Source organism: Crinia signifera, chromosome 4, assembly GCF_055691185.1.
Source record: "Crinia signifera chromosome 4, ASM5569118v1, whole genome shotgun sequence".
Lineage (NCBI taxonomy): Eukaryota > Metazoa > Chordata > Amphibia > Anura > Myobatrachidae > Crinia > Crinia signifera.
The window spans coordinates 191,807,158-191,834,226 of record NC_139220.1 but is presented as its reverse complement, the minus strand read 5'-3'; the positions used below and the strand labels follow the sequence as shown (position 1 = coordinate 191,834,226).

The 27,069-nt window shown below is 44.3% G+C and overlaps 1 protein-coding gene across 2 annotated transcripts in view; it reads right to left on the bottom strand.

The window, feature by feature from the left end:
* STRIP2 (striatin interacting protein 2) overlaps window positions 1-27,069 on the bottom strand; it is an 86,911-nt gene that overhangs the window by 26,174 nt on the left and 33,668 nt on the right. For both annotated transcript variants that reach the window (XM_083183292.1, XM_083183293.1), the window contains 5 exons: window positions 12,131-12,196; window positions 11,903-11,966; window positions 11,078-11,149; window positions 9,750-9,824; window positions 5,410-5,507 (listed from right to left, as the gene is read on the bottom strand). In XM_083183292.1, the coding sequence (XP_083039418.1) occupies window positions 5,410-5,507; window positions 9,750-9,824; window positions 11,078-11,149; window positions 11,903-11,966; window positions 12,131-12,196 (375 nt within the window). The remainder of the gene's footprint in view (window positions 1-5,409; window positions 5,508-9,749; window positions 9,825-11,077; window positions 11,150-11,902; window positions 11,967-12,130; window positions 12,197-27,069) is intronic.

Sequence of the window (27,069 nt, the reverse complement as noted above, 5' to 3'; positions counted from 1 at the left end):
TCCTTGGCACGATCTTCCTACCCCATGCGCCCCCCAGCCTGAGGCGCTGGCATCTGTAGTTATCACTACGAATGACGGACTTTGTAGGGACCATCTTCTTTCTCTTAACAGATCGTAGCTCCACCAATTCAAGGAGACCTTTACTGCGTTTGGGATCCCTATTGCTTGATCTAGTGGCGTATGATCTCGTGAGAACCTCAGGAGAAACCATTGCAGTGGCCTCATTCTCCATCTTGCCCAAGGCGTAACTTCTACTGCTGAAGCCATCATCCCGAGCAAACTCATTGCCGTTTTTAAGGGCACGCGGGGTTCGCTGTGAATAAGAGAAATCAGCTGCTGGACTTTTTCGCACCTTTTCTCTGAGAGCGCTATTTGGAAAGAGACGGTGTCTACCATGATGCCTAGGAATTGAATCTTTCTTGACGGAGTGAGACGACTTTTTTCCCAGTTGATCATCCAACCGTGCCTTTGAAGAAACTCGATGGTGTAGTCTCTTGCTCGTACACTTTCTTCCTCGGACTGTGCTGCTATCAAGATGTCGTCTAGATATGCCCACACCATCACTTTTTGCCTTCTTAGGTTTTCTATTAATACCACCAGAACCTTCGTGAAGACCCGGGGTGATGAGGTTAGCCCGAATGGCAGGCATGTGAACTGGAAATGTCTTTCTTTTATGGCAAACCTTAGATACTTTCTGTCGGCTGGAAAGATGGGAATATGAAAGTACGCATCCTTCAGGTCGATTGCTACCAGATAATCGTCCTTCCTGATTCCCATCAAGATCGACTTGGTCGTTTCCATATGAAACTTCTTTTTTCTTAGCCGATCGTTCAGACCCCTCAAGTCGAGGATGGTTCTGAACCCGCCTGAGGCTTTGCTTATAACAAACAACCGGGAGTAATACCCCAGTCCTCTTTCTTTTAACGGAACTTCTTCGACTGCTTTTGTGTCGATCAGATCCTGCACGCTTGACTTCAACACCTCCTTTTCCGCTTCTGATAGGGGAAGATTGGAACTTAAAAACTTTGCCCATTTCGGCTTTAACAGAAATTCTAACCGGTATCCTTGAGATACTATCTCTAAGACCCATTTGTCCGAGACGTTGTGCTCCCAGACGTGAGCAAATTCCAACAGTCTTCCTGCTACTGGAATCCGCTCCATAGCGCCCCTGGTGTCACTGCTTCTGGGCTGTACTAGAGCTTTCGCCTCTCTTTTTAATATACTGGCGAAAAAACGCTCGTGACGTACCTGATGCGTATTTGTCACGAAAAGGCCTACCTGGTCTGTAAGACCTGGCCTGCCTAAATGATTGCCTATTGGAGTAGGCATTAAATCTACCTCTCCTGTCCTGGGGTAACCTGACCGATTTACCCCCCGACATCCTCTGAATCATTTGGTCAAGCTTACTTCCAAAGAGAAAAGCCCCCTCATACGGAAGTGTGGCCAGTTTATTTTTGGAGTGTGAGTCCGCTGACCATGACTTCAGCCAGAGTGCCCTTCTGGCTACTACTCCTGAGGTCAAAGATTTGGCCGAAAAGTCCAGCATGTCCAGCGATGCCTCACATACATAATCTATGGCCATTTGTATCTGAGCCAGGCTTTTGCTCATATGATCTCGGGAGGTTTTATCCTGCATATCATCCTGCAGTGCCGCACACCATATGCGTAATGCTCGTGACAGAGAAGCTATGGCTACGCCTGCCTTCATGGACACAGAGGTAGATATATGCAAACGTTTCAGAGCACTCTCCATCCTCTTTTCCATAGGGTCCTTCAGGGAAGCACCGTCCTCTAACGGAATAGTCGTGCGGGTAGTGACCTCAGATACAGATGCATCAATTTTGGGCACATTGCTCCATTTCAGAAACTCCTCATCTTCTAAGGGAAACATTTTCTCAACCCTTTTAAAGGACCCCACACGTTTGTCCACATTATTCCACTCTTTTATCAGTATGTCTTTGACTACCTTGTGGACAGGAAAGCATCTGCCTTTCCTTGACCTATCTTCAAAAAGAGTGTCCAACTCCGTTTTAACCGGCTGCTTGTAATTCAAGGTCTTATATAAGTTTTTTAACACCACTTCCACAAGACCTAAATCAAACAAACGCTCGTCTTCAGTCACTTCTCCAGATTCGGCCGTGGAACCACCTGTGCCGTCATCAGAACCGGCCCCTATTGATCCCACATCATCGTCCACATCCAAACTGGTCTGAGACCTAGACCTTTTATTGCCAGAGTATTCTTTTTTAGAGACAAAATTTTTCTCCATCCATTCCCTAAGTTCTGATATCTGGCTAGACACTGAAGCAGATTCCTTCTTCTGAAGACAACATTTGCATAATACATCCTCTCCAATAAACGACTTGTCACACTCAGGGCAAATCTTATCCAATCGCTTTTTAGCTGTCTTCTTTTTGGCCACAACAGGCACACTAAAACAGAAGAAAAAGACAACTAACTAACTGACTGACCAGCAACAAAGTACCATAACCAGTCCTCACTGAGGACTTACCTGGGCAGCGGTGTATTCACATTAGGAGAGGCTCCCTCCATACTGCAGCCGAGTCTCCACAGAGCAACCACGCAGACAAGAAGCAGCAGCGCCTGTCACACCGGCCAGGCGCTATATATACACTGTTCTTCCGCCTTGTGGAACGCACGCGACCCGCGCTGGAACGCAGGCCGCGTGCTGACGCGTCGCATATGCGTCACGTCCGCCCGTGCGTCACGTCCGCCCGCGCGTCTCACACGGGACGCCAAGCAAGGAAGCGCTGTACGCTTCCTGTCAGTGGAACGCACGCGGTCTGCCTATGCACCGCAGACCGCGCGCCGGAGGCTCGCTTCACTTCCCCTCCGGCGTCTGCTTCCTGGAACAGACGCCAGCCTGGGGAAGCATGCTGATGCCGCTCTCTCGTGCTCTGGACTCACCATACTTGCGCCATGGCTCCCGCACTTAAAGGCTTTAGGTGAGTCCCATACCTCCTTGATACCGGGTTACAGGCTCCGCCATCCCATGAGCACAGATCCATGCCGCCGGCTTCGGACCACATATATAGGGTAAGGCACCGCCACCCCTCGCTGCCAGGTCTTTTAGTCATGTCTCTACACTAATCTAACTACCTGTTTACAGATAGAGGAGACATTCAAAAGACTATGGTCTAAGGGGAGGTGCTCGGTTATGTAGCAAGAGGAAGAGGAGGAGCTGGGTCCTAGGGGAAAAAACTACCTGTCTAATTGGGAGAGAGAAGGGGATAAACCCAATGTAATGGCTGCCATGAAGTATGAAGGAGAAATGTGTGTATTAGGGCATGGCTTGGCCGGGCAGGTGAGCAGACGCAGGGGGAACGAGCTCCTCTAATATCCTTTGAAAATATCCTGCCTGTGGGACGTTTGGCACCACAGACTTACTTATGCACAGGTCCACTGAGTCCCTGCACTTGGTGCCCGTTTGGAGGACCTAGTGCGGCTGCAATGCTTGGCTGGGCCTGGTGAGCGTTCTCCTCTAAGCTCCTCCGTAAGCTCCTCCGTATGCGTGGTGGACGCCATCTTGGAGGCTAGGTCCGTGGCACATCTCTCCGGCCGATATCCCGATGTGAGTGCAGGCTGTGCGCTGGCGGGTAACCAGTGCTTTTAGTGAATCTCCAGCCAGCTCTGTGGTCTCTTCTTCCTCCGCGCTCCTGCAGGGGCCACCCCACACCCTCCTCCCTTCTTCACTGGCTGTGAGGCCACAATATATTACTGGAGACGGTGATCTGTGTGGGGAGTGGGACCGCTGACCTGCACTAATCTGTGGCGGTGCCACCATCTTAAATCCTCCTGGGACCTCACATTAAAACAAGTCCACTAGCCTCCATTCCTCCGTGGCAAGGGCACCACTTTGAGTTGTTTTGAGTACGCCAGCGATAAACTATCGCCCGGAGCCTCCTCTATCCTTAGAGGGGTGAGTACGATATTGCACTGTGTAATAGCACTAGATTACTGCTTGCTGCCTCCCACTTCTGCCTGACTATTTTCTCCAGCTCCTACCCTAACAGGACCACTACACTACGCCTTGGAGGCCACTATCGGTGTCTGCTGGCAGGTGTGGTGGTGTGCTAGCCGCCACCTTCTTGCCTCTACCTTTTGTCTGGAGTGCTACTTTCACATACTAAGTTAACTATGTCTGTCTCCCTGCAACAAATACTTCAGGCCATTGGTGCCTGCACTCAGAGGATCCTTGATAAATTGGGAGGAGATCTGGAAATTGCATTCTCGAATCCTGCATCTATGATTTCTAAATCATCTACTTCAATGACCCTTTTGGATCCACACTGCCATATAGAGGTTTCTCCTGCTAACTCTGACACGGTTTTAGCTCCTGTTACTGTGGACTCTCCGCGGATCCATTCTACAGCTTTGGCAGTCGAATTGAAGCTGCAGAACCCCTTTTTTATGGTCTTTAAGCCTATCTATGTATCCCTGGATGAATGTGAAACTCCTAAACCCTTGTCACAGCTCTGGTGGTTCAGGTGTGTGTCTCCTTGGATCTTCAAAGGAGGAACTACTATGTCTCTATCTTTGGCGGTGCCAGCGAGAGGCCTGGCTGGATTAATGTTTAATGTTTCTATACCCATTGTTCTGGTTTACTATGCGCTCCTCATACGGTGTGTTGGTTTGTTCGATACTGCCTGCATATTTTTAACAATATATCCTAAAAACGAGTGCGCAAACCTGCCTTGTCTTGGTTAAAGCAATTGTTCCTGCTTGGGAAGTAGGGTGGAGGGATTTGGGTGTGGGACAGTGCGGGAGGGGTAGGCCAGATTAGTATTAGTGTAGTTTGCATATTAAGGTGGGTAGGTTAGATTTTTTTGGCACCCTTCGCTATCAAACAAGATAAGGGCCACTAATTTACTTTCTCCTATAGGCTATAGTAGTTAGTTAGAGGGGCAGGGGTTGGTTTCTTTTATGGGATCCAAATACGCCTGAGTTGGGGGTGGGTTGTACAAAGTGGGGGTTATGTGGTAAATTTGCTTATTCCACAACCTATGTCTCATCCCTGTTTGCAATATGTTGTTAATACATTGTACTGCAGCATATCACTTATGTAAAGCATGTCTAACGTAGTTTGAGGTTTTTTGTTATGTGCAGAAAAATTTATAAAAATTACTGAATTTAAAAATGTGTCTTTAAAAATGTGTCTATTAAATGTGTGCCGCAACACTTCTATGTCTACAAAATGTGGATTTATAGGTCTACAATGAACTGACGGCTATTCTTAATACCTAGCTATATACCAAATATGGATAAGTCATCATATTGAGATAGATTGGTGTACCACCACCACTCTGCTGCATTATTACTTAACATATTACAGAGCTGTACAATGGCATTTCATAGACACTGGTGCCAACCCTCTCCAATGGTACTCACGGCATTTCCTCAGGCAGCACATCTGCTAAAATATTAATGGAGTCAGTCTTGGTCTTAGAAGTTGGGGCAGCTGCCAGTAGTATCTTCAGCAGGGCAATCTGCCAAAGGATAGGCATGCTTAGTTAGACAGCTCACAATTTCTGATTAAAAAAATAATAATAATTTTTTAAAAAGGCATGCCGGTTCACTATCATCGTTAGTCTGTTTGATTTAGATTTTTTATGATTCTTTTTGCAAATCAGAACATTTAGAGCACACAATAAAACAACTTATACATTGTAAACATATTAACTTGTGGCTATCCTGAGTAACTTTTTTTTTTTTAACTGAATTTTAGGTGATGGATCTGCACAAAAGTTGTTGAAGTGAAATTAAAAAAAATATATATAAAAAATAATTTTTCAACATAAAAATCTGGAAATTGGCATGTGCATATGTATTCACCCACTTTGCTATGAAGCCCCTCAAAAATTCTGGTGCAACCAAGTAACTTAAGAAGTCAAATAATTAGTGATGAAGTCCACCTGTGTGCTCCTCCCATGGACCGTCCATTGGCAGGACTGACCACCTACGTGCAGTGTGTCGGGCTGCAGCAGGAGGCAGGGAAACATCGCCTGCCATACACCAGGCTCCGCGGCCAAGCAGCCCTGATGCTGGGCTGTATGTCTGGTGGGCTGTAGCAGGAGGTAAGAAGGGAGAAAGCTCCCTGCTCCCTGACCCCCCCCCCCCCCCAACATGAAGATGCACTTCTATATAGAAGTCTAGGAATAGTGCGCTGCCACATAAAAAAAAAAATGCACACCACTTCCTCAGTGCATCGGCACAACCCCTTCCTCATGTTTTCCGGTGGCCACTGGCTGCTGCTGGCCTGGGTAGCCTTGGCAGAACAGCGCCAGGCTGGTAGTATGTGCTGGTGTGTATTCCTCCGTGCTGTGGGCAGGTGAGGCGGAAAGGTCTGCGGCTGTGGCGGGGGAGCTGTGCAGCTAACTAGAGATGGTACGCGCAGCTCCCGGCCACCGCTTGTGATCCTAGACATGAGGAAGCGCTGGGGTGGGAGACTGAAGGAGGCAGCAGTGCTGTTTCTGCTGGGAATGCAATGAGCATTTAACCCTTGGGGTACAAGCATGTAAACACCCTGTATAGGCAGTGTACATAGGAATTTGTTCATAGTTTTTGTTTTTACTATAGTCCGGCCCTCCAACGGTCTGAGGGACAGTGACAGCCCCCTGATTAAAAAGTTTGAGGACCCCTGCTATAGATTGTAAGCTTGCAGCAGGGCTCCAAAAAACAAAAAGGACTAGAAGACACCCTGAAAGGGTGAAATTCTAGAAGGGGGGCGCTTTGACACAAGTGGCTTCTAAGCAGCTGCTGGGAACAGCTGCAGGAGGGCTCTCCTACCTCCAAGTCTGTCTGTTGTTACCCAGTTTGGTTTATCACGGTCTATTATTGTAAAGCGCAACGGAATCTGCTGCGCTATATAAGAAACTGTAAATAAATAAATCTAAGTGTCACATGATCTGTCAGTATAAACACACCTTTTCTGAAAGGCCCCAGAGGCTGAAACACCACTAAGCAAAATACATCACACCATGAAGACCAAGGAGCTCTCCAAACAAGTCAGGGACAAAGTTGTTGATAAGTACAAGTCAGGGATGGGTTATTATAAAACAATATCCAAAACTTTGATGAGCCCTTGGAGCACCATCAAATCCATCATCTTCAAATGGAAAGAACATGGTATCACCAGGGGCGAATTTAGGGGTCAGGCCACCCCTAGGCACACTATTTTTGGCCGCCCCCCCCCTAAGAGATATATATATATATATATATATATATATATATATATATATATATATATATATATATATATATCTATATCGAACACTTTTGTCAATCAGAGGTGTGTCATTCAGGTGCCAAAAGGAAGGGGTAATTCTGTCTAGGAAAAAAAAACATTTTGTATCCCAATTGCACACTGAGTGAGAAAATAACTACATATTAATCAGATAATACAGAGATCTTGGTTGCATATATCTGCAGATATAGGGCTAAGCCCCCAGGCCGTACGTCAAGGCCTCTCTGTCACTGGGGGTCCCTAATACTGGGTATGGGTCTGGCCCCCCAACATGCCGCCCCTAGGCACACCATTTTTGTCTGCCCCCCCCCCAAGAAAGATAGAGATAGAGAATATATATATATTCGAAGGAGAGACCGCACTCTCACTAATAATCCAAAGTCCAACAATGGGGTGCCCAACAAAGGGGCATGTTTGGATTGGCGATGTTGGACCAATAAAACCCGTTTGTACCTTTGAACATGATGTCTTTTTGATTGGACAACTCCAGTTTGCATAAAAGTTGTCCTGGAGAGTGCCCCACACCTCCAGTTGGAGGACACACTATATATATATATATATATATATATATATATATATATATATATATTGCTGTAGGTGGCACTCCAGGACTCTCTCGATAAGCATACACAAAGAACTGGTGCCTTCCAAGGAGAGATTTTTGGTCCCTCGTAGTATGGAGGTATGGGGGGGCGGCGGCACTCAGAAGAAAAAACACATGAGACGGTTTTGGTGGACCGACGTTTCAAAGCCCGCAGGCTTTTTTATCAAGGTCCTTGATAAAAAAGCCTGCGGGCTTTGAAACGTCGGTCCACCAAAACCGTCTCATGTGTTTTTTCTTCTGAGTGCCGCCGCCCCCCCATACCTATATATATATATATATATATATATATATTTTACTGCCCGCCTCAAAAAAATGTAAAGCTAACTGTATGGAGGACCCGGAGGGAGGGTGAATTAACTTTATTTGCAGTCTCAGTCAGTCTCACGCTGACTGACTGAGTGCAGCGAGGTTCGCGCTGCTCAGCTGCTTTCCCCGCCCGCGGCAGTGAGCCGGACCAATTCAGCTCAGCTCACCCAGCGGCGGAGCCGGGCGCGTAGGGGGACTGTCGGAGATAGCCGGTGATGTACTGTGCATGGCAGAGCGGGTGGGCAGCGGTGGGTGACGAATGGCGCTGCCGCTGACATATGATGAATCATGTCGGCGGCGCTTGTCACTTGCCGCTGCCCACCCGCTCTGCCATGCTGCTATTTAAATATCAGCCTGCTGTGCCGCCCCTGATTGGTGCCGCCCTGCGGCCCATGCCTCACAGGCCTAGGCACAAATCTGGCCCTGGGTATCACAATAAACCTGCCAAGAGAGGGCCGCCCACCAAACCTCACAGACCGGGGAAGGAGGGCATTAATCAGAGAGGCAGCACAGAGACCAAAGGTAACCCTGAAGGAGCTGCAGAGTTCTGCAGCAGAGACTGATGTATCTACGCATGGGACCACAATAAGCTGTACCCTACGTAGAGCTGGAAGAGTGGCCAGAAAGAAGTGTTAAAAATAATAAGTCATGTTTTGAATTTGCCAAAGACATGTGGGCGACTCCCCAAATGTAGGGAGGAAGGTTCTCTGGTCAGAATTTCACTTTTTGGCCATCAAGGAAAACTGTCTGGCGCAAACCTAACACATCCCATCACCCAAAGAACACCATCCCCACAGTGAAACATGGTGGTGGCAGCATCATGCTGTGGGGATGTGTTTCAGCAGCAGGGATTGAGAAACTTATTTGAATCTAGGGAAACAATGGATGGTGATAAATACAGGGCAATTCTTCAGCATAACCTGTTTCAGTCTGCTGTGATTTGAGACTGCTTCCAGCAGGACACTGCCCCGAAGCATACTGCTAAAGCAACACGAGTAGTTTAAGGGGAAATATTTCAATGTGTTGGAATGGCCTAGTCAAATCCCAGATCATAGTACTGACTTTAGGGGGGTGAATAGTTATGCACGCTGAAGTTTTAGGTTATTTTGTCCTACTTGTTGTGTGCAAGGCACTGTATACCTCATATGAATTGTACTAAAAGCATTCACTACATTTATATGCTTTTCTTTGACAAGTGTCCAAATGTTATTGTTTTATATAAAATGTTTTGCAAGAAACAGGCCTACACAGTTTTACAACTACAAATGGCTCTCAGTCCTGTTGTATTGCCGTGACATGTAGCTTTAACATTCAGAAGAACGTTGTAAATAAAAAATTAAATATAGTGAGCTTTAGAAGAAACAAACAAATGTGAATGTTAAACATATACTTAAATGGCTTCTACAGTACAGTGATTCATCCCATATAGTGTTGGGGGCATATTGCTACAAAGCAGTGGGCATTAGACCAGTTACTCACTCTCTGAACTTTCACTGCACAGCATGCATACAAATATTACTGTGAATGAAAAGGAGTGAAAGTGTTTAGAGTGCTAGAGAAGAGAATACACCTTACCATGTACTGAGGTATATTGAATAACATTGCTCTGTATAGACACTCCATTGCGGTTTCCTCCACTTCCTCCTCTCCCTAAAAATTGACAAAAAGGTATTACAACACAGTGCCAATATTCTGACCTTTACATGCTATTACCCTTATTATTTGCTGAACAGTACCTGTGGTGGCAGATCACCTGTTTTGTACAGGATTCATCAGTTTTTGGTTTACTTATGGGAACTTCATATATTGTAGTGGACTTCTAGCTTACTCCATTTTTTTTTTTTACTTGTTCATCACCTTCCTTCAAAATAACAACATGTCAGCAGACATGTTGGTCTCTTTGAATTACAGTTAGTTTAAAACGAATTGTGAAGTCCCAGGATTTTGTATGCAGAGTAGAGAAGTGTAAACTTCCCCAATGAGCTGGACATAAAGGGGTAGATTTTCTAGAGGTTAATTTTGTGTTTCAGACGATGTTCCGTTAGAACATCCGACCAAAAGTCGATACCTTTACATAGACGAACATAAAAACTGCAGATTAACGAATAGTTGGCTTTAAAACTGTCCAAAATTCCAAGGCGAACCGGCCTAATAGGCAGGCGACTGTGAGAGAAGCACTGCACAGATTACTATAATCTGTGCAGACTTCCTTAGGTTAAAATGATTTTTTTTTTAGGTTTACCACTATCTCAGACCCATTTATCACTGCACAGATTATCGACCCCTATTCCAAGTGTTTGGGCTGCATTCGGCATCTGGCTGGATGTACCGAAGCAACACCATCCATCCCTGGATTTTTTAGTTTATTTTTTCTAAATTGCCTTAGTTTAATCATACTTGTAAACTGCAAACTCTTACCAGACACATCATTCCTTCATTCACTTTGGGATATTTAAAGGGACATCCAAGCACTATTTTAAAGCATGATGACCTAACAAGCTAATAGAGTCACAGAAAGAGGTTGTGGACGCAATCTGTTTCTACTGTATTATGGGGATCTGCACGCATCAAAGTTACCAAAACCTGCAATTACATATTGCATAGAGCCAGGTTTCCATTCTATGGTATAATTGCAGCAACGAGGTCAGATTTCTCTGGGTCACAAAACCATTGATGCAGTTGGTAATTCATACTTACAGAGATGAGCGTTATCGTAAAGAAAAAAACAAAAAGAACAAAAGCAAAACCACAATCACACCAGATAGCCCCCAAATAAGGAAGGAACGTAATATCTCAAATTTAGAGATTATAGTTTTCTTTCCACAGAATATTCAGTAGCATATAGAGCAGCAAATAACAGACTTAATGACAACAGGAATTGAGGACGTGGAAACTGCTCATACCAGTGACATAGGGCATTTCTCTAGCTCATCCTCCTTTTTGATTTGGATGTCAGCAACTGAAACATATCTGTGCTGAAAAAAAAAGAAAAGAAAAAAAATTAGTGGGCAAAAATATAGACATCTGTACGCATAATGACATTACATACATACTACACTGTAAAGTGTGATGTGTGACATGTGCACCTATAATGATGGTTAACAATAGTAACACAAGGGTAGATGTATGAAGCAGTGATAAGGGAGGAGAAGTGATAAAGTGCCTGGTACTTTATCACCGGCCAATCAGCACCTGACTGTTAAGTTACAGGGTTTAAAAAAAAGGGACAGCTAGGAGCTGATTGGCCGGTGATAAAGTACCAGGTACTTTATCACTTCTTCTCCCTTGATTTGGAATATGAGCCTTGTTGGGAAACCCAACCCTAAAGCTCAGGTGGCTCTCCTTGTCATATCAATGTTCAATGTTATTGTTGCATGTCTTTGCAGCAATGTTATTTGCCAGTTTGTTGGTTTTTTTTTTTTTTACAAAATATGTACACGTCCACTTTTTATAAATAAAAGAGATTTAATAAAAGACACAATAAAAGAGATTTAGATAAAAAAAAAACGAATTGTTGTATTAGAATCCTGGCACCTGCAGTGTATCCATTTAAGGGGAAGACTTCCTCATTTTTTATTTGATCCAAATTCAATATTTTATTTAAAATAATTTGTCCTTCCACTTTATAAAAAAGTCCCTCAAAAAGTTGCAGATTGGTTCTAAACTAAATGCAGCAAGAAAAGAAAATTCAGCCCAGGGAGTGCACTGGAAAGATTTAGGTGTTTTACCTGCTTTAAAATCTTCACACTTTCATGAATAGGACGAGGCAATCCTACCAAAGTATCCGTGTCACTAAAAGGACAAAACAAAAGTTTAATGCTTTACTGGGACAAGACAAGTGGACAGGTTTATATTTGCACACGCCTAGGATAAAATAGTAGACACTAAAAACAGAATAGATGCAGCTTGAGTGAAGTAAAGGAACACTAAAATATGTGTATACTACCAATACGCACTGTCCTAGGGTAAAACCAATGAACTTGTTACGACTCATCTCCAGGAAGCTTTCGATATCTTTGTCCCTGAAAAGAAATGAAGGGATACAAATCAGGAAGACACAGTCCTTCTACATTTTATCAACATAAAAGCTTTGATTTAATATATGAGTTTGCTGGTTCCCCCACGCTGATCAGCAGCACTGTATTAAGCACCATGCGGTTCCTGGGACTCAGCAAAAGACTGCACACACTCTTCCTTCGCCTTCCTTCAGACTCCCTTTGGCTAGGTTTACAGGAGTCTATGGGTGGGCTTAAGAGGAGTGTATGAAGCAGAGTCCCAGGTACTGCATGGTGCCTAATACACACAGGCTGCCCGATCCCTGGTGGCACCAGCGAGCATGTATATTACATACATCAGGAATTAAATATTTATAGGTGCTAAGTAGGTCCCCCTGCACTGATCTGAAGTGAATTGAGGATAAACGAGGGAGGAAGATTCAGGGGAAATTTGAGGAAGAATTACTTCGCAGAAAGAGTAGTGGATAATAACGAATTATACTGACGATAATTCCTTTTCTTCGGAATACTTCATGGCAGCCTTACAATGGGTTAATCCCTTTTCTCCCAGTCTGTAGACAGGTAGTTTTTTCCTTAATACGCTAGGATCCTCCCCTTTGCTCCTCCTCCTTATTGTATATATGCCCTCTCCTCTCAATCCCCCTCAGTCTTTGAATGTCTACGCTGGATCCTAGAGCAAGAAAAAAACAGATACAGGTAGGGATATACATGGGCTGCCATGAAGTATTCTGAAGAAAAGGAATTATCGTGAGTATAATCCGTTATTTTCTCCTTCCTACTTCATGGCAGCCTTACAATGGGACATACCAAAGCATATATGAGGGAATGCTATAAATATCTTAAGACATGACTTGATTAAGAACTTGACTTCCGAAATGTTCTTTAGTCACATCCAATTCATAGTGTTTAACAAATGCGTGATTAGACGACCAAGTCCCAGCTTCACAAATGTCTTTCATGGATACCTTTGCCTCTTTAGCCCAGGAAACCGACATTGCTCTTACAGAGTGTGCCTTCACTATCCCTGGTAATTGAAGTCCAACTTTTTTATAAGCAAACGTAAGGCGTAAATCCTTTCCTTGTGCATAACGGAATAACAAAAAGTGTCTCTGAATGTCTAAATGTTTTGACTCTGTTTAGATAGATCGTCACTGCTCTCACCACATCCAGCGTATGCAGACCTTGTTCCTTCTTATTAGATGGCTTTGGGAAAAATGAAGGCAATACAATTTCCCAGTTTATGTGAAAACAGGACACAACTTTAGGTAAAAAAAGACAGGTTAGTCCGAAGGACTATTTTCTCTTCAAGAAATCTTCAAGTAAGGATTATGCGCCCACAATGCCTGAAGTTCTCCAATCCTTTTAGCAGAAGTGATTGCCACTAAAAATATCACTTTCCAAGTTAGAAATTTCAATTTAACGCTATCTAGTGGCTCAAAAGGTGACTGCATAAGGGCATTAACCCCTTCCTGACAGAGCCAGTTTTTGCGTTCCTGACAGAGCCCTTTTTTTCAAATCTGACATGTATCACTTAAGTGGGGATAACTTTTTTTTGCTTTTACTTATCCCAGTGATTTTGAGATTGTTTTTTCGTGACACATTGTACTTCAAATTAGTGGTAAATTTGGGTCGATACAGTCTGTGTTTTTTTGTGAAAAATACCAAAATGTCGTAAAAAAATGGAAAATTTAGCAATTTGCAAAATGTTAAATTTTCTGCTTGTGAGACAAATAATCATACCACTCAAAATAGTTAATAACTAACATAGACCATATGTCTACTTTATGTTTCCATCATTATTTCAACTTCCTTTTAATTTTTTTGGACACTAGGAGGCTTACAATATGAATAGCAAATTCTCAAATTTTCAAGAAAATTTCAAACACTGATTTTTTTAGGGACCAGTTCAGTTCTGATGTGACTTTGAGGGACTTGTATGTGAGACACCCCCATAAATGATACCATTTCAAAAACTGCACCCCTCACAGTATTCAAAACAGCATTTTGGAAGTTTGTTAACCCTTTAGGTGTTTCACAGGAATTAAAACAAAGTGTAGGTGAAATTTCAAAATTTCATTTTTTTTGCAGATTTGCAATTTTAATACATTTTTCTAAGGAACACAGTACATTTTACTAGAGAAATGTGACTAAAAATTGATTCCCCCAATTCTTTTGTTTTCATAAATATCCTATATGTGACCCTAGTGTGCACGTTGACCAAACCACAGGCTTCATAATAGAAGGAGCACCTACTTGATTTTGGAGCCTCCTTTTTATGAGATTATTTTTTAGGCACCATGTAGGTTTCTAGGCACCATAAGATGCTAAAATTTAGGAACCCCCCCACAAGTGACCCCATTTTGCAAACTACACCCCTCAGGGAATTCATCTAGGGGTATAGTGTACATTTCAAACCCCCAGGGGTTTCACCAATTGTGGTACAACTGGGCAGTGAAAATGAAAAATTAAATTTTTTACACAAAAATGCAGTTCTGGCTCAAAATTTTTCATTTTCAGAAGGTATGAAGGAGAAAAAGCACCCCAAAATCTGTGCCCCAATTTCTCCCGAGTACGGCAATGCCTCACATGTGACCAAAAAATACCATTTGGGTGCATGGCAGGACTCAGAAGGGAAGGAGTGATTTTTGGATTTTGCAGCTCAGATTCTGGTGGAATTTTGGTGGGTGCTATGTCGCATTAGCAAGACCCCCCAAGGACCAATACAGTGGAACCCCCCCACAAGTGACCCCATTTTGCAAACTACACCCCTCAGGGAATTCATCTAGGGGTATAGTGTACATTTCAAACCCCCAGGGGTTTCACCAATTTTGATACAACTGGGCTGTGCAAATGCAAAATTACATTTTTTACACAAAAATGCAGTTCTGGCTCAAAATTTTTCATTTTCACAAGGAATGAAGGAGACAAAGCACCCCAAAATCTGTGCCCCAATTTCTCCCGAGTACGGCAATGCCTCACATGTGACCAAAAAATACCATTTGGGTGCATGGCAGGACTCAGAAAGGAAGGAGTGATTTTTGGATTTTGCAGCTCAGATTCTGGTGGAATGTTGGTGGGTGCTATGTTGCATTAGCAAGACCCCCCAAGCACCAATACAGTGGAACCCCCCCACAAGTGACCCCATTTTGCAAACTACACCCCTCAGGGAATTCATCTAGGGGTATAGTGTACATTTCAAACCCCCAGGGGTTTCACCAATTTTGATACAACTGGGCAGTGAAAATGAAAAATTACATTTTTTTACACAAAAATGCAGTTCTGGCTCAAAATTTTTCATTTTCAGAAGGTATGAAGGAGAAAAAGCACCCCAAAATCTGTGCCCCAATTTCTCCCGAGTACGGCAATGCCTCATATGTGACCAAAAAATACCAGTTGGGTGCATGGCAGGACTCAGAAGGGAAGGAGTGATTTTTGGTGGTGGAATGTTGGTGGGTGCTATGTCGCATTAGCAAGACCCCCAAAGCACCAATACAGTGGAACCCCCCCACAAGTGACCCCATTTTGCAAACTACACCCCTCAGGGAATTCATCTAGGGGTATAGTGTACATTTCAAACCCCCAGGGGTTTCACCCATTTTGATACAACTGGGCAGTGAAAATGAAAAATTACATTTTTTTACACAAAAATGCAGTTCTGGCTCAAAATTTTTCATTTTCAGAAGGTATGAAGGAGAAAAAGCACCCCAAAATCTGTGCCCCAATTTCTCCCGAGTACGGCAATGCCTCATGTGTGACCAAAAAGTGGCAGGACTCAGAAGGGAAGGAGTGATATTTGGATTTTGCAGCACAAATTCTGGTGGAATGTTGGTGGGTGCTATGTCGCATTAGCAAGACCCCCAAAGCACCAATACAGTGGAACCCCCCCACAAGTGACCCCATTTTGCAAACTACACCCCTCAGGGAATTCATCTAGGGGTATAGTGTACATTTCAAACCCCCAGGGGTTTCACCAATTGTGGTACAACTGGGCAGTGAAAATGAAAAATTACATTTTTTTACACAAAAATGCAGTTCTGGCTCAAGGGAAGGAGTGATTTTTGGATTTTGCGGCTCAGATTCTGGTGGAATGAATGGTGGGTGCTATGTGGCATTAGCAAGACCCCCGAAGCACGGTGAAATTATGAACCTAATAATCCATAGATGTGTGGTATAATTTAAAACACTCCTTTATACATAGGCCGGGTTTGTCGGGGCAAGTGTCACACTGGAAAATAGTTTGCTATCTTATTCCCTTTTTATAGCAAACTTTGCACCTTTTTTGTGTCCTGCCCTTTTTTCCAGTGGAGGGGATTTCATCAGGAAAATGCTGCCCTGGTACAATACGGGGGCCAGTACTAGAAGTACTGGGGCCCTCTGCCTGCTGGTTCCCAAATATTAGGCCCTTTATGACTTCCTCTTGAAAGTGCATAAATGTCCCCCTCTGGCCGGTAGAACGGAATAGCACGTAAGCGTTATACAGTGCCATCTGGATGATATACACGGCCAGCTTCTTGTACCAGATTTTTGTTTTCCGCAGGGCACTGTACGGCTTCAGTACCTGATCTGAAAGATCCACTCCGCCCATGTACCTATTGTAATCCAGGATACAATTAGGTTTGGAGGTGTGGGTACTGGTACCTCGTACAGGGACGGAGGTGGTACTGTCTCCGTGAATTGTTGTCAGTATAAAGGACATCCCTCTTGTCCTTATATTTGACCAACAACATATTTTCGGTGCATATTCCCCTGCTTTCACCCCTTCTCATTACTTGGGCAATGTGCGTTTTTGGGAGGCCTCTTTGGTTCTTGCGCACAGTACCGCAAGCTGCTGTACCTCTTGAACCAAGGGCCTTAAACAGGGGGATGCTAGTGTAAAAGTTATCCACATAGAGGTGATAACCTTTATCCAGGAAGGGGTGCACTAAATCCCAGACAATTTTTCCACTAACACCTACGAGGGAGGGGGGGCATTCTGGCGGTTCAATTCTTGAATCCTTCCCTTCATATACCCTAAACCTGTGAGTGTACCCTGAGGTGCTTTCACACAGCTTATACATTTTTATGCCATACCTTGCCCTCTTACTGGGAAGGTACTGGCGGAATTTAACCCTTCCTTTAAAATGTATAAGGGACTCGTCTATGCAAATGAATTTATCTGGGATGTACATCTCTTCAAATTTGGCACTGAAATGATCAATGACCGGCCTGACTTTGAATAGCCGGTCAAAGGTGGGATCATCTCTGGGTGGGCACTGTGCATTATCGTTGTAATGCAAAAATTTAAGGATCGTCTCAAATCGAGCCCGGGGCATGGCCATACGGTAAAATGGGGTGCTGTACAGAACATCTGTACTCCAATATTGCCTAATTTCTGGCTTTTTTACTATGCCCATATGAAACACCAGACCCCAAAACGTCATCATCTCTACTGCATCTACAGGGGTCCACCTAGCAAATGATGACGTGGGGTTTTGAGCAATAAACTGCTGGGCATATAAATTAGTTTGGTCCACCATTAAATTTATAAAATCATCAGAGAAAAATAAATTTGAAAAAGTCAATTTCTCTGAGACCTGTGGAATCAAATTGGATTCCTGGCATGGCCAAAAACTCAGGAACCTGGGGCTCAAAATTGTCTGGTGGTGGGGTCCATACGAGATCAATTATTGGGGGGGGGGTCTCAGCTGCTCTACGGGGGCGTCTTTGAGGGGGTCCCTCATCACCAGAGGAGGAAGAGGAGCTTAAGACGAATCCTTCAAATTCCCCGCTTGCATCACTGGCTGTGTCAGAGTCAGAGGCAAGCATGGCATATGCCACCTCCGCTAAATACATTCTTCTGGATGACTGGGATGACATTTGGGATGCCATTTTTATTTTTGTGTTACTGGTAGTGAAATGTTTCAACACGTGTATAGTGTAGGGGGGGGGGGTACAAACTTTATTTCAACCCGGGGGGTATGTAGTGTGTAGCGTGTATGTAGTGCAGAAAAAAAAAATACTTTATACAAAAAAAAAAATTGAAGGGGTTAAAAAAAAAAAAAAAAAGGTCCTGCGCCAAAAATTGAGCACAGATGTTGGTCAGTAACGTCCGTCACTGAACAGCGCTCAAAAGGCAACAGGAATTTGATAAAAAAAAAAAATAAAAAAATAGATCAACCCTGTGCCGAAAAAGATGATCAGTGATGTACGTCACTGATCAGCGCACAGTGGCCACAGGACACCCACAAAATCACAGTGTGTGTAAAAAAAAAATTAAAAAAAGACCCCACAGCACCCACAAAAAAAAAAAAAGGTGATCAGTGATGCGACACTGATTACCAGTGAGGGGCAGCAGGTGCACAACCTTTGGTGCAACTGGCAGCAACTGACAGGTATATATAAAAAAAAAAAACCTCTGCACCCCCAAAAAGTTGCTGATCACCTCAGATATAGTGATCAGCACAAAAGGCGGGGGCAGCAGACACAAAATTTAGCACTCTCTATCACTCTCTGTCACTATCTCTCTCTATCTCTCTATCTCTCACTATCTATCACTCTATGACACTGCAGCAGCAGCACTGACAGTTATATATATGAAAAATAACCCCTGCACCCCCAAAAAGTTGCTGGGGGTGCACAAAAGGGGGGCAGCAGACACAAAATATAGCAGTCTCTATCACTCTCTGTCACTATCTCTCTCTATCTCTCACTATCTATCACTATGACACTGCAGCAGCAGCACTGACAGGTATATATATATATAAAAAAAAACCTGCGCCCCCAAAAAGTTGCTGATCAGTTAATTTATACTGATCAGCACAAAAGGGGGGCAGCAGTCAGTTATATAAAAAATATATAGCACAATCTGTCACTATCTCTCTCTCTATCTCTATATCTATAACTATATCACACTGCAGCAGCACAAAATATAGCACTCTCTGACACTATCTCTCTATCTCTCTCTCTCTATCTAACGCTATTACACTGCAGCAGCACAAGTTCACAACACAGGAAGTCACAAGTAGTAACAGGATCCAGGAAGCATCCAGCACACTACAAGCAGTGATGAAGCAGTGATCAGGTAAGTATTTTGCTCGGTTCAGGTCAGTATACTGCGGCAGCTAGGCACGGTGACCGCACTGCATGCAATTCCAGACCGGAATGGCGTCTGCAGTGCAGTCACCGTTAGTTTAAATCCCCCTCCTTGGCTGTGATTGGTCCGTCGGTCCGACGAACCAATCACGGCCTTTGGGGGCGGGGTGAGGTGGGGTGACACCAGTGTCACCCTTACACCCCGCGGTGATTGGTGCTGTACTTTACAGCACCAATCACCTCCGATCGCGTGTCACCGGCGAACGTTATTCGCCGGTGACACAGAAAACGCTGTGAATGGCTGTTCACACTGAACAGCCAATCACAGCGATCGCCGACGGGGGGGCGGCATCGCAGCCCCCCCTGGGCATGCAGGGACATGTCTGCTGTCAGGGACAGCAGACATGTTGAAACTGTCACCGCGTCTATAGACGCGGTGACAGTTACAAGCCATGACGTACATTTACGCCATGTGTCGGGAAGTACTTCCCGACCATGACGTAAATGTACGTCAAATGTCGGGAAGGGGTTAAGGACCAGATTGAGATCCCATTGAGGAACAAAAGATTTTATCCAAGGTCTTGTCCTAATAGCTTGACAAAACCTACTAATTAACTTATCCTCCACCATCTTCTTGTCCAAGAGGATACTTAAAGCCGAAATATGCACCTTTAGTGTTGCGGTAGCTAAACCTTTCTTGTAGCCATCACATAGAAATTGTAATACATCTGAGATCTTCAACTTGGATGTGTCACACTTGTCCAGGAAAGTTTGCCATATTTTATAGTAAAGGTCTGACGTAACCTTTGTTCTTGCCTGAAGAAGATCCTCCGCAAACACAGACAATCCTTTACTTTTCAATAATTGCCTCTCAATTTTCAAGCCGTTAAAGCAGTGTTTTGAGGCTCCGGATATAAGAGGTCCCTGACTCTACATATAAGGGGATATGGGCAGAGTCAGAGGATCTTCTAGCGCCATGTCCAGCACCACTGGAAACCAAGACTGCTGGGCCAAAACAACCATCACCAACACCTTCTCTTCCCAAATCTTTTTCAAAACTCTGGCAATCAGGGGAAAAGGTGGGAATATGTATACCAGCCTGAATTCCCAACTCTGGGACAATGCATCTATCTCCCAAGAGCCTTGCATCTAGTACCTGGAAAAGTAGAGATCCACTTTCTTGTTGGTTGGCATTAGATCGATGCCCGGTCTTCCGGACCTTTGAATTACCAGCTGAAATATGGAGGTCTGTAGCTCCCACTCCCCTGGACAAAACTATCTTCCTGCTCAAAAAAAAAAAATCTGCTTTCTGATTTTCTCTGCCTAGAAGATAAAAAGCTGATATTGACTGCAGATGTAGCTCCGCCCATTCCATACTATTGTTAGCTCCTTTAGCAGATTCGCACTTCTTGTGCCTCTCTGCTTGTTTATATAGGACACTGTAGTGATTTTCATTTTTAAATGGGAACCTTGAATCTAGTTTTTGAAGTGACAGATTGCTAACCATATGGCTCTTCACTCTCCTTGATAGGAGGAGAGTTTGCTTTCTGGAATAGACCACCTTCCTTGACAGGTTTTGTTCTGGAGATGGGCTCCCCAACCTACAGCACTTGCGTCCATGGTGATGACACCATCAGTTTAGGGAGTCGCTTGTCACCATAGAAATGCCCACATGGTAATTTAGAGCCGTTTGATACCGTGAAAAAAGGGAAAATCTTGATTGTGGAGGACATCATGCCTAGAAGACTTATTGCCATTCTTACCTGGACTCTTCTTGTGTTTTGGACAATAGAAATAAATTTTTGCATTTTTAAACACCGGCCGGTACTTATGAGTTATCTGGGCGCCCGATTTTTTGATTGTATGCCTTAAGTTAAGGCATACAATCAGATGCGATGCGATGCGATATCGCATCGCATGCGACCATCGGATGCGATGACCCGATTTTTCCATAGGAATCAATGTTAAAATGGACTGAGTCCATTTTAACATGGAATTCAATGGGAAAAAGGGGTCCTTTACATACCCCTACTATCCAAGTGGGCATGGAGTTGGATATAAACCTGTGGCGAGCGTAGCGAGCCACCGAGCCCGAAGCGTGGCGAGCGAAGCGAGCCCCGCGAGGGGACGGTATTCTGTGTCCGCTCGCCACGCTTCGGGCTCGGTGGCTCGCTACGCTCGCCACAGGTTTATATCCAACTCCATGCCCACTTGGATAGTAGGGGTATGAAAAGGACCCCTTTTTCCCATTGAATTCCATGTTAAAATGGACTCAGTCCATTTTAACATTGATTCCTATGGAAAAATCGGGTCATCGCATCGCGTCGCATGCGATGCGATGCGATGTACCCGATCCGACCCGATTTAGAAATCGGACGCCCAGATAACTCACAAGTACCCACCGGCCTTCTGACAAAGAAACTGTGAAGTTTCCTGTGTCTATTACCACTTTAATAAACTGAATGACTTGAGATGGCTGTAGCTGGCTCTTTCCCCAGTTTATTATCCATCCACGATTTTGTAATACTTCTATGACCACTGTAACGTCTGCTGCAACCTCTTCTCCTTCTGAGATGAGCAATACTTTTGTGAATATTCTTTGAAATGACGTGAGGCCAAATGGAAGGCAGGTAAATTGGTAATGTGTTCCTAGCACACAAAACCTCAGGTACTTTCTTTCGAATTTTCTTATTGGAACATGGAAATAAGCATCCTTCAGATCGATTGAGATTAAATAATCTCCTCTTTTTATTCCTAGAATGATAGAGTCTAAAGTTTCCATGTAGGCAAAAAAGGAGCCACATGTTCTAAATCACGATCCAGGCTAGCAGGAGATCTGCTTATTTTAGAACTTGACAAAAAAAAATCTTCCTTAAGGCCCATACACACTGGGCGACTGAGCTGAAAGCCGCTCAAAACAGCCTGTTCGAGCGTCTTTCAGCTCAAAGCCGCCAAGTGTGTATGCCCCAACGGTGAGCGCAGCTGCGCGCTCCCGCATCATCGCCGGGAAAGCCGCTCATCTGCTGGTATAACCAGCAGATGAGCGGCGTTGACGGCTTTGCATAGCTCTGCGCTATACAACGCCCCCCTCCATCGGCGCCGGGCAGGGGGAAAGCCGCTTAGTAGTATGCACTGAGCGGCTTTCCCCGCAGCGATGATTGACATCATCGCTGTCCATACACGCTGGGCATAGTCGCCCAGTGTGTATGGACCTTTAGACGCAAATGTCTTTTTCATCCAATCCATGTCACTGCCGTCGGCCAGGACCAGATGCCAGGATATAGGCACCGCCATCCCACAGCACTGCCCAGGGACAGCCGCATAACCAGCCAGCTGACAAGGTAAAATAATAAACGGTACTTGTTTCCTAGCACGGCCACAATCGCGATTTGCCATTGAAATGCATTGAAAATGTCAAAATCGCGTCGGTCGCATCGCATGCGGCCAAAAAAAGCATGCAATGGTACCGACGCGATGCCCGCGATTTTCCATAGGGAACAATGTAAAATGCCTCAATTTACCCAAATCAACATAGGGAACAATGTTAAATGGCCCAGAGACCCCAAAAAACCCCCCTGAACAGTGAAATGGCCACCCCACGATCAACGTGATCCCGAAGCGTGGCAAGCGCAGCGAGCCCGCGAGGGGCGGCGGTACGCGTCCTCCGACCTTTTCATACCCCCACTATCCACGTCGGCGTGGAGTTGAGAATAGAAAGTGTGGCGAGCGCAGCGAGCCCGACGCGTGGCGAGCCCCGCGTGGGGACGCGGATACCTGTGAAGCCCGCGAGGGGACACGGATACCTGTGAAGGTATCCGCGTCCGCTCGCCACACTTTCTATTCTTAACTCCACGCCGACGTGGATAGTGGGGGTATGAAAAAGTCGGAGGACGCGTACCGCTGCGCTCGCCACGCTTCGGGTTCACGTTGGTCGTGGGGTGGCGTTAAAAATTTTTGGGGGGCCATTTCACTGTGCAGGGGGGGGGGTTTGGGGTCTCTGGGCCATTTAACATTGTTTCCTATGTTGATTTGGGTAAATTGAGGCATTTTACATTGTTCCCTATGGAAAATCGCGGGCATCGCGTCGGTCGCATCACATGCGATTTTTTTGCCCGCATGCGATGCGACCGACGCGATTTTTTTACCTGCGATGCCCGAGATCCAAATCGTTGTGGCCGTGCTAGGAAACAAGTACCTAATAAACCTATCTACCTACACCTACTCCTAAGGAGACAGGAAAAAGACTGAGGGGGATTGAGAGGAGAGGGCATATATACCATAAGGAAGAGGAGCAAAGGGGAGGAGCCTAGCGTATTAAGGAAAAAACTACCTGTCTACAGACTGGGAGAAAAGGGATTAACCCATTGTAAGGCTGTCATGAAGTATTCCGAAGGAAAGGAATTATCGCGAGTATAATTCGTTATTATCCACTACTCTTTCTGTGAAGTAATTCTGCCTTTTTTTTTTAAATATAGTCTTTATTTATTTCAGTTTTTCTTACACAACAAACAAAACAACACAGGAAAAAGGGGGGTCAGGTGGTGACAACCATATAGTCCAAATCCGAACGTCTTTTAACAAATATACAACACATAAATAACATCCTATCCAATATTGACAGTCCGAACTGACTTATTCCCTTGAGACTCCTTCCCCCCCCCCCCCTATCCTAATAATTACCCATCCCCCCCCCCTCCCTACCCTCCCCGAGATTTGTCCCCACTAAGTCGTCTTGTTGTTCTATCTCCTCTGTATCTTTATTAATCCTATTAAAGTGCGTGGTGTGCCGTATTTTTTTTTTTTTTTTTTGTTCCTGTGAACCTACCTATTCTCCATCATAAAATTCGGAGTGTATCCAAATATCCCAAACCTGGTGAAACTTACTTATGCAACCTCTCTTTGAGTACATGTATCTTTCGTGTGCAATAGTGCTATTTACTAAATTTTTCCATTGTTTTATATTCGGGGTGTCCTGTGCCAGCCATTTCCTGACTATTAATACCTTAACCAAAGTGACTAAGTTTACAATACATTGTGATTGATATTTATCTGTGCCAACTTGTGCATTTAATATACATACTTTTTCATTTAGAATGTTTTGGTCGAAACCCAACCGTATAGCTACTTGGCCAACCGCCTGCCATAACCTCTGAACATGTCTACACTGCCAAATCATGTGTAGAAGTGTTCCTTGTTGTTCTCTACATTTGGGGCATTTATCACTATTTCTTTTATTATATTGTTTGAGTTTTACTGGGGTCACGTATACTCTGTGTACTAAGAAGAGCTGTATTTGTTGGAACCGTGTTGATGCTGTTGCTTTTGTAGGGGATGCCAATACTTTGTCCCATTCCTCATCGGACATACTCCCTATATCCTTACTCCACTCACTTCTGTTTTTCTTTATTTGGCTATCTTCTACCTTCCCTATCAATATTTTATATATACCGGCTACTTTGATTTTATTTTTGGAATCTAGGATTTTCTTTACTGGGCAGTCCTCTATGTTAACCCCTTCCCTCCCATATGCTGTCCCTAAGCTACTCCTTAACTGGAGATACCTATAGAACATGTTTTTTCCCAACATATATTCCGTTGTCAGCTGTTCAAACGTCTTTATCCTTCCTTCTTCATATATTTGTCCCACTTGCGTTATTCCATATTTCCCTCAGCAAACCTTGATTTCTTTTCTCCTGTATCGAACTTCTCCTCCCTGGGCATTTATTGCCCAGATCGGGGTTTCCGGATCCAGTCCCTCATAGCCCAGTATTTTATTTGTCTGATCCCAGATCTTCTTAGCTTGTTTGATTAGTGGCTTTTGAGTTTTCCCTTTGCTATGGTCCAGTAGAACCTGCCTAGGGGAGTCCCCCTCTCTATTCTGATCCACTAACTCGTTTAGGCTATTCCCGCTAGTTCTTACTACCCAGCCCTTCAGGTGCCATAACTGGGTTGCCATATAATACAATTTAAAATGTGGCAGCCCCAAGCCTCCTTGTTTTTTATTTCTAGTTAAAGTAGTTACTTTAATTCTAGCTCTTTTATTCCCCCAAATGAAGGTTGATGTTATACTATCGATTTTTTTGAATATTCTTGCGGGTATATGGGCTGGTGCTTGTTGAAGGATGTAAAGCATCTTGGGGAGTACTACCATCTTTACCACATTCACTCTCCCCGTTATGGATAGTGGCAGTTTTGTCCATGTTTTTATTTTCCCCTGATACCACTTTATCAATGATTCCAGGTTCATCTTGACATACTTATTTGCATCATTTGATATATGGACCCCCAGATATTTCATACTCCCTGTCCATTTTACCACTCCCTCTTCCATCCGACTAGTTGGGCATCCTCCCTTACCTGGCATTATACTGGATTTATCCCAATTTATTTTTATCCCAGACTGTTGGCCAAATTCCTCCAATGTTCTTAATACAATTGGCATCTCCCTGTCTTGGTCCGCAATATATATTAGCATATCATCTGCATAGGCAGATATCACTTGTTTGTTTTTTCCTTCGACGGCTCGCCCCAGACCACTCATCGCTGGGTTTTGTCTCAGGGAGCATGCCAATGGTTCCAGTGCCAGGTTAAACAATGCAGGGGACATTGGACACCCCTGTCTCGTTCCCCTCTCAAGTTCAAAGGTTTCCGTTACATACCCATTAATTTGTAGCCTGGCCCTTGGAGCAGCGTATAAAGTTTTAATCCAATTAATAAACTTCCCCCCGAAACCGAATCTCCCCAACACTTCCCATAGGTATCCCCATTCTATACTATCATATGCCTTCGCGGCATCCAAAGAGAGGGTACATGGGGTGTCTCCCTCTTGCTGATCGATTTGTGTATTTGTATAAAACCTACGGATATTTATTGCTGTACTCCTTTCTTTGCGAAATCCTGTTTGGTCCTCATGTACAAGTTTATCCATCACCCTTTCCAACCGTTTTGCTAACACTTTAGCCAAAATTTTGGCATCTGTGTTTATTAATGATATGGGCCTAAATGATTCCATTGCAGTTGGGTTCTTGCCTTCCTTCAATATAAGTACTATCATCGCCTCCCTCATTGATTCCGGGATTAGCCCCTGCTGTAGACTGTGATTTAACATTTCTGTAATCTTAGGCACCATTTGGGTTGCAAATTTTTTATATATTTCAGGTGGCAACCCATCGCAACCTGGCGCTTTACCCCCGGGCATAGTTTTTATTGCCTCTCCAACTTCCTGTTCTGAAATGGGGTTTTCCAATGCTACTCTATCTGCTTCACTTAAGGTAGGTACCTCTATTCCCTTTAGAAATTCTGTTCTCTCTTCTTTTGTTCTTGGGGATATAGACTTATACAGTTCTTCAAAGTATTGAAGAAAGGCGCTGGCTATTTCAGGGGTGGTTTCCGCCTTACTACCATCCTCTCTCATCACATATATTATATTCTTCGAGCTGGTTATTTCACCCCTAGCTAGTTGTGCCAAGTAGCTACCCGGTCTGTCATATAGTATATATTTATTGTGTTCCCTGAAAGACTCCTGTCTCACTGTATATTCCTGTACTGCATCCAACCATGCTGTCTTGGCAACTACCCATTCCCTTCTTGCATCCTCAGTCCCCTCCTGCCAATATGTCACCTCCCTGGCTTTGCTATTCCTTTCTGCCTCTACATTTTCCTCCCTCGAGGTTTTTTTGATTTGGGCAATCTTTTTTATAAGGGCTCCTCTCAGGGCAGCTTTCCCAGCATCCCACACCACCCCTTCTGGTGCTGATCCTTCATTCTCCTCATAGTACATTTCCCATTCCCTAATGATCTCACTCCCA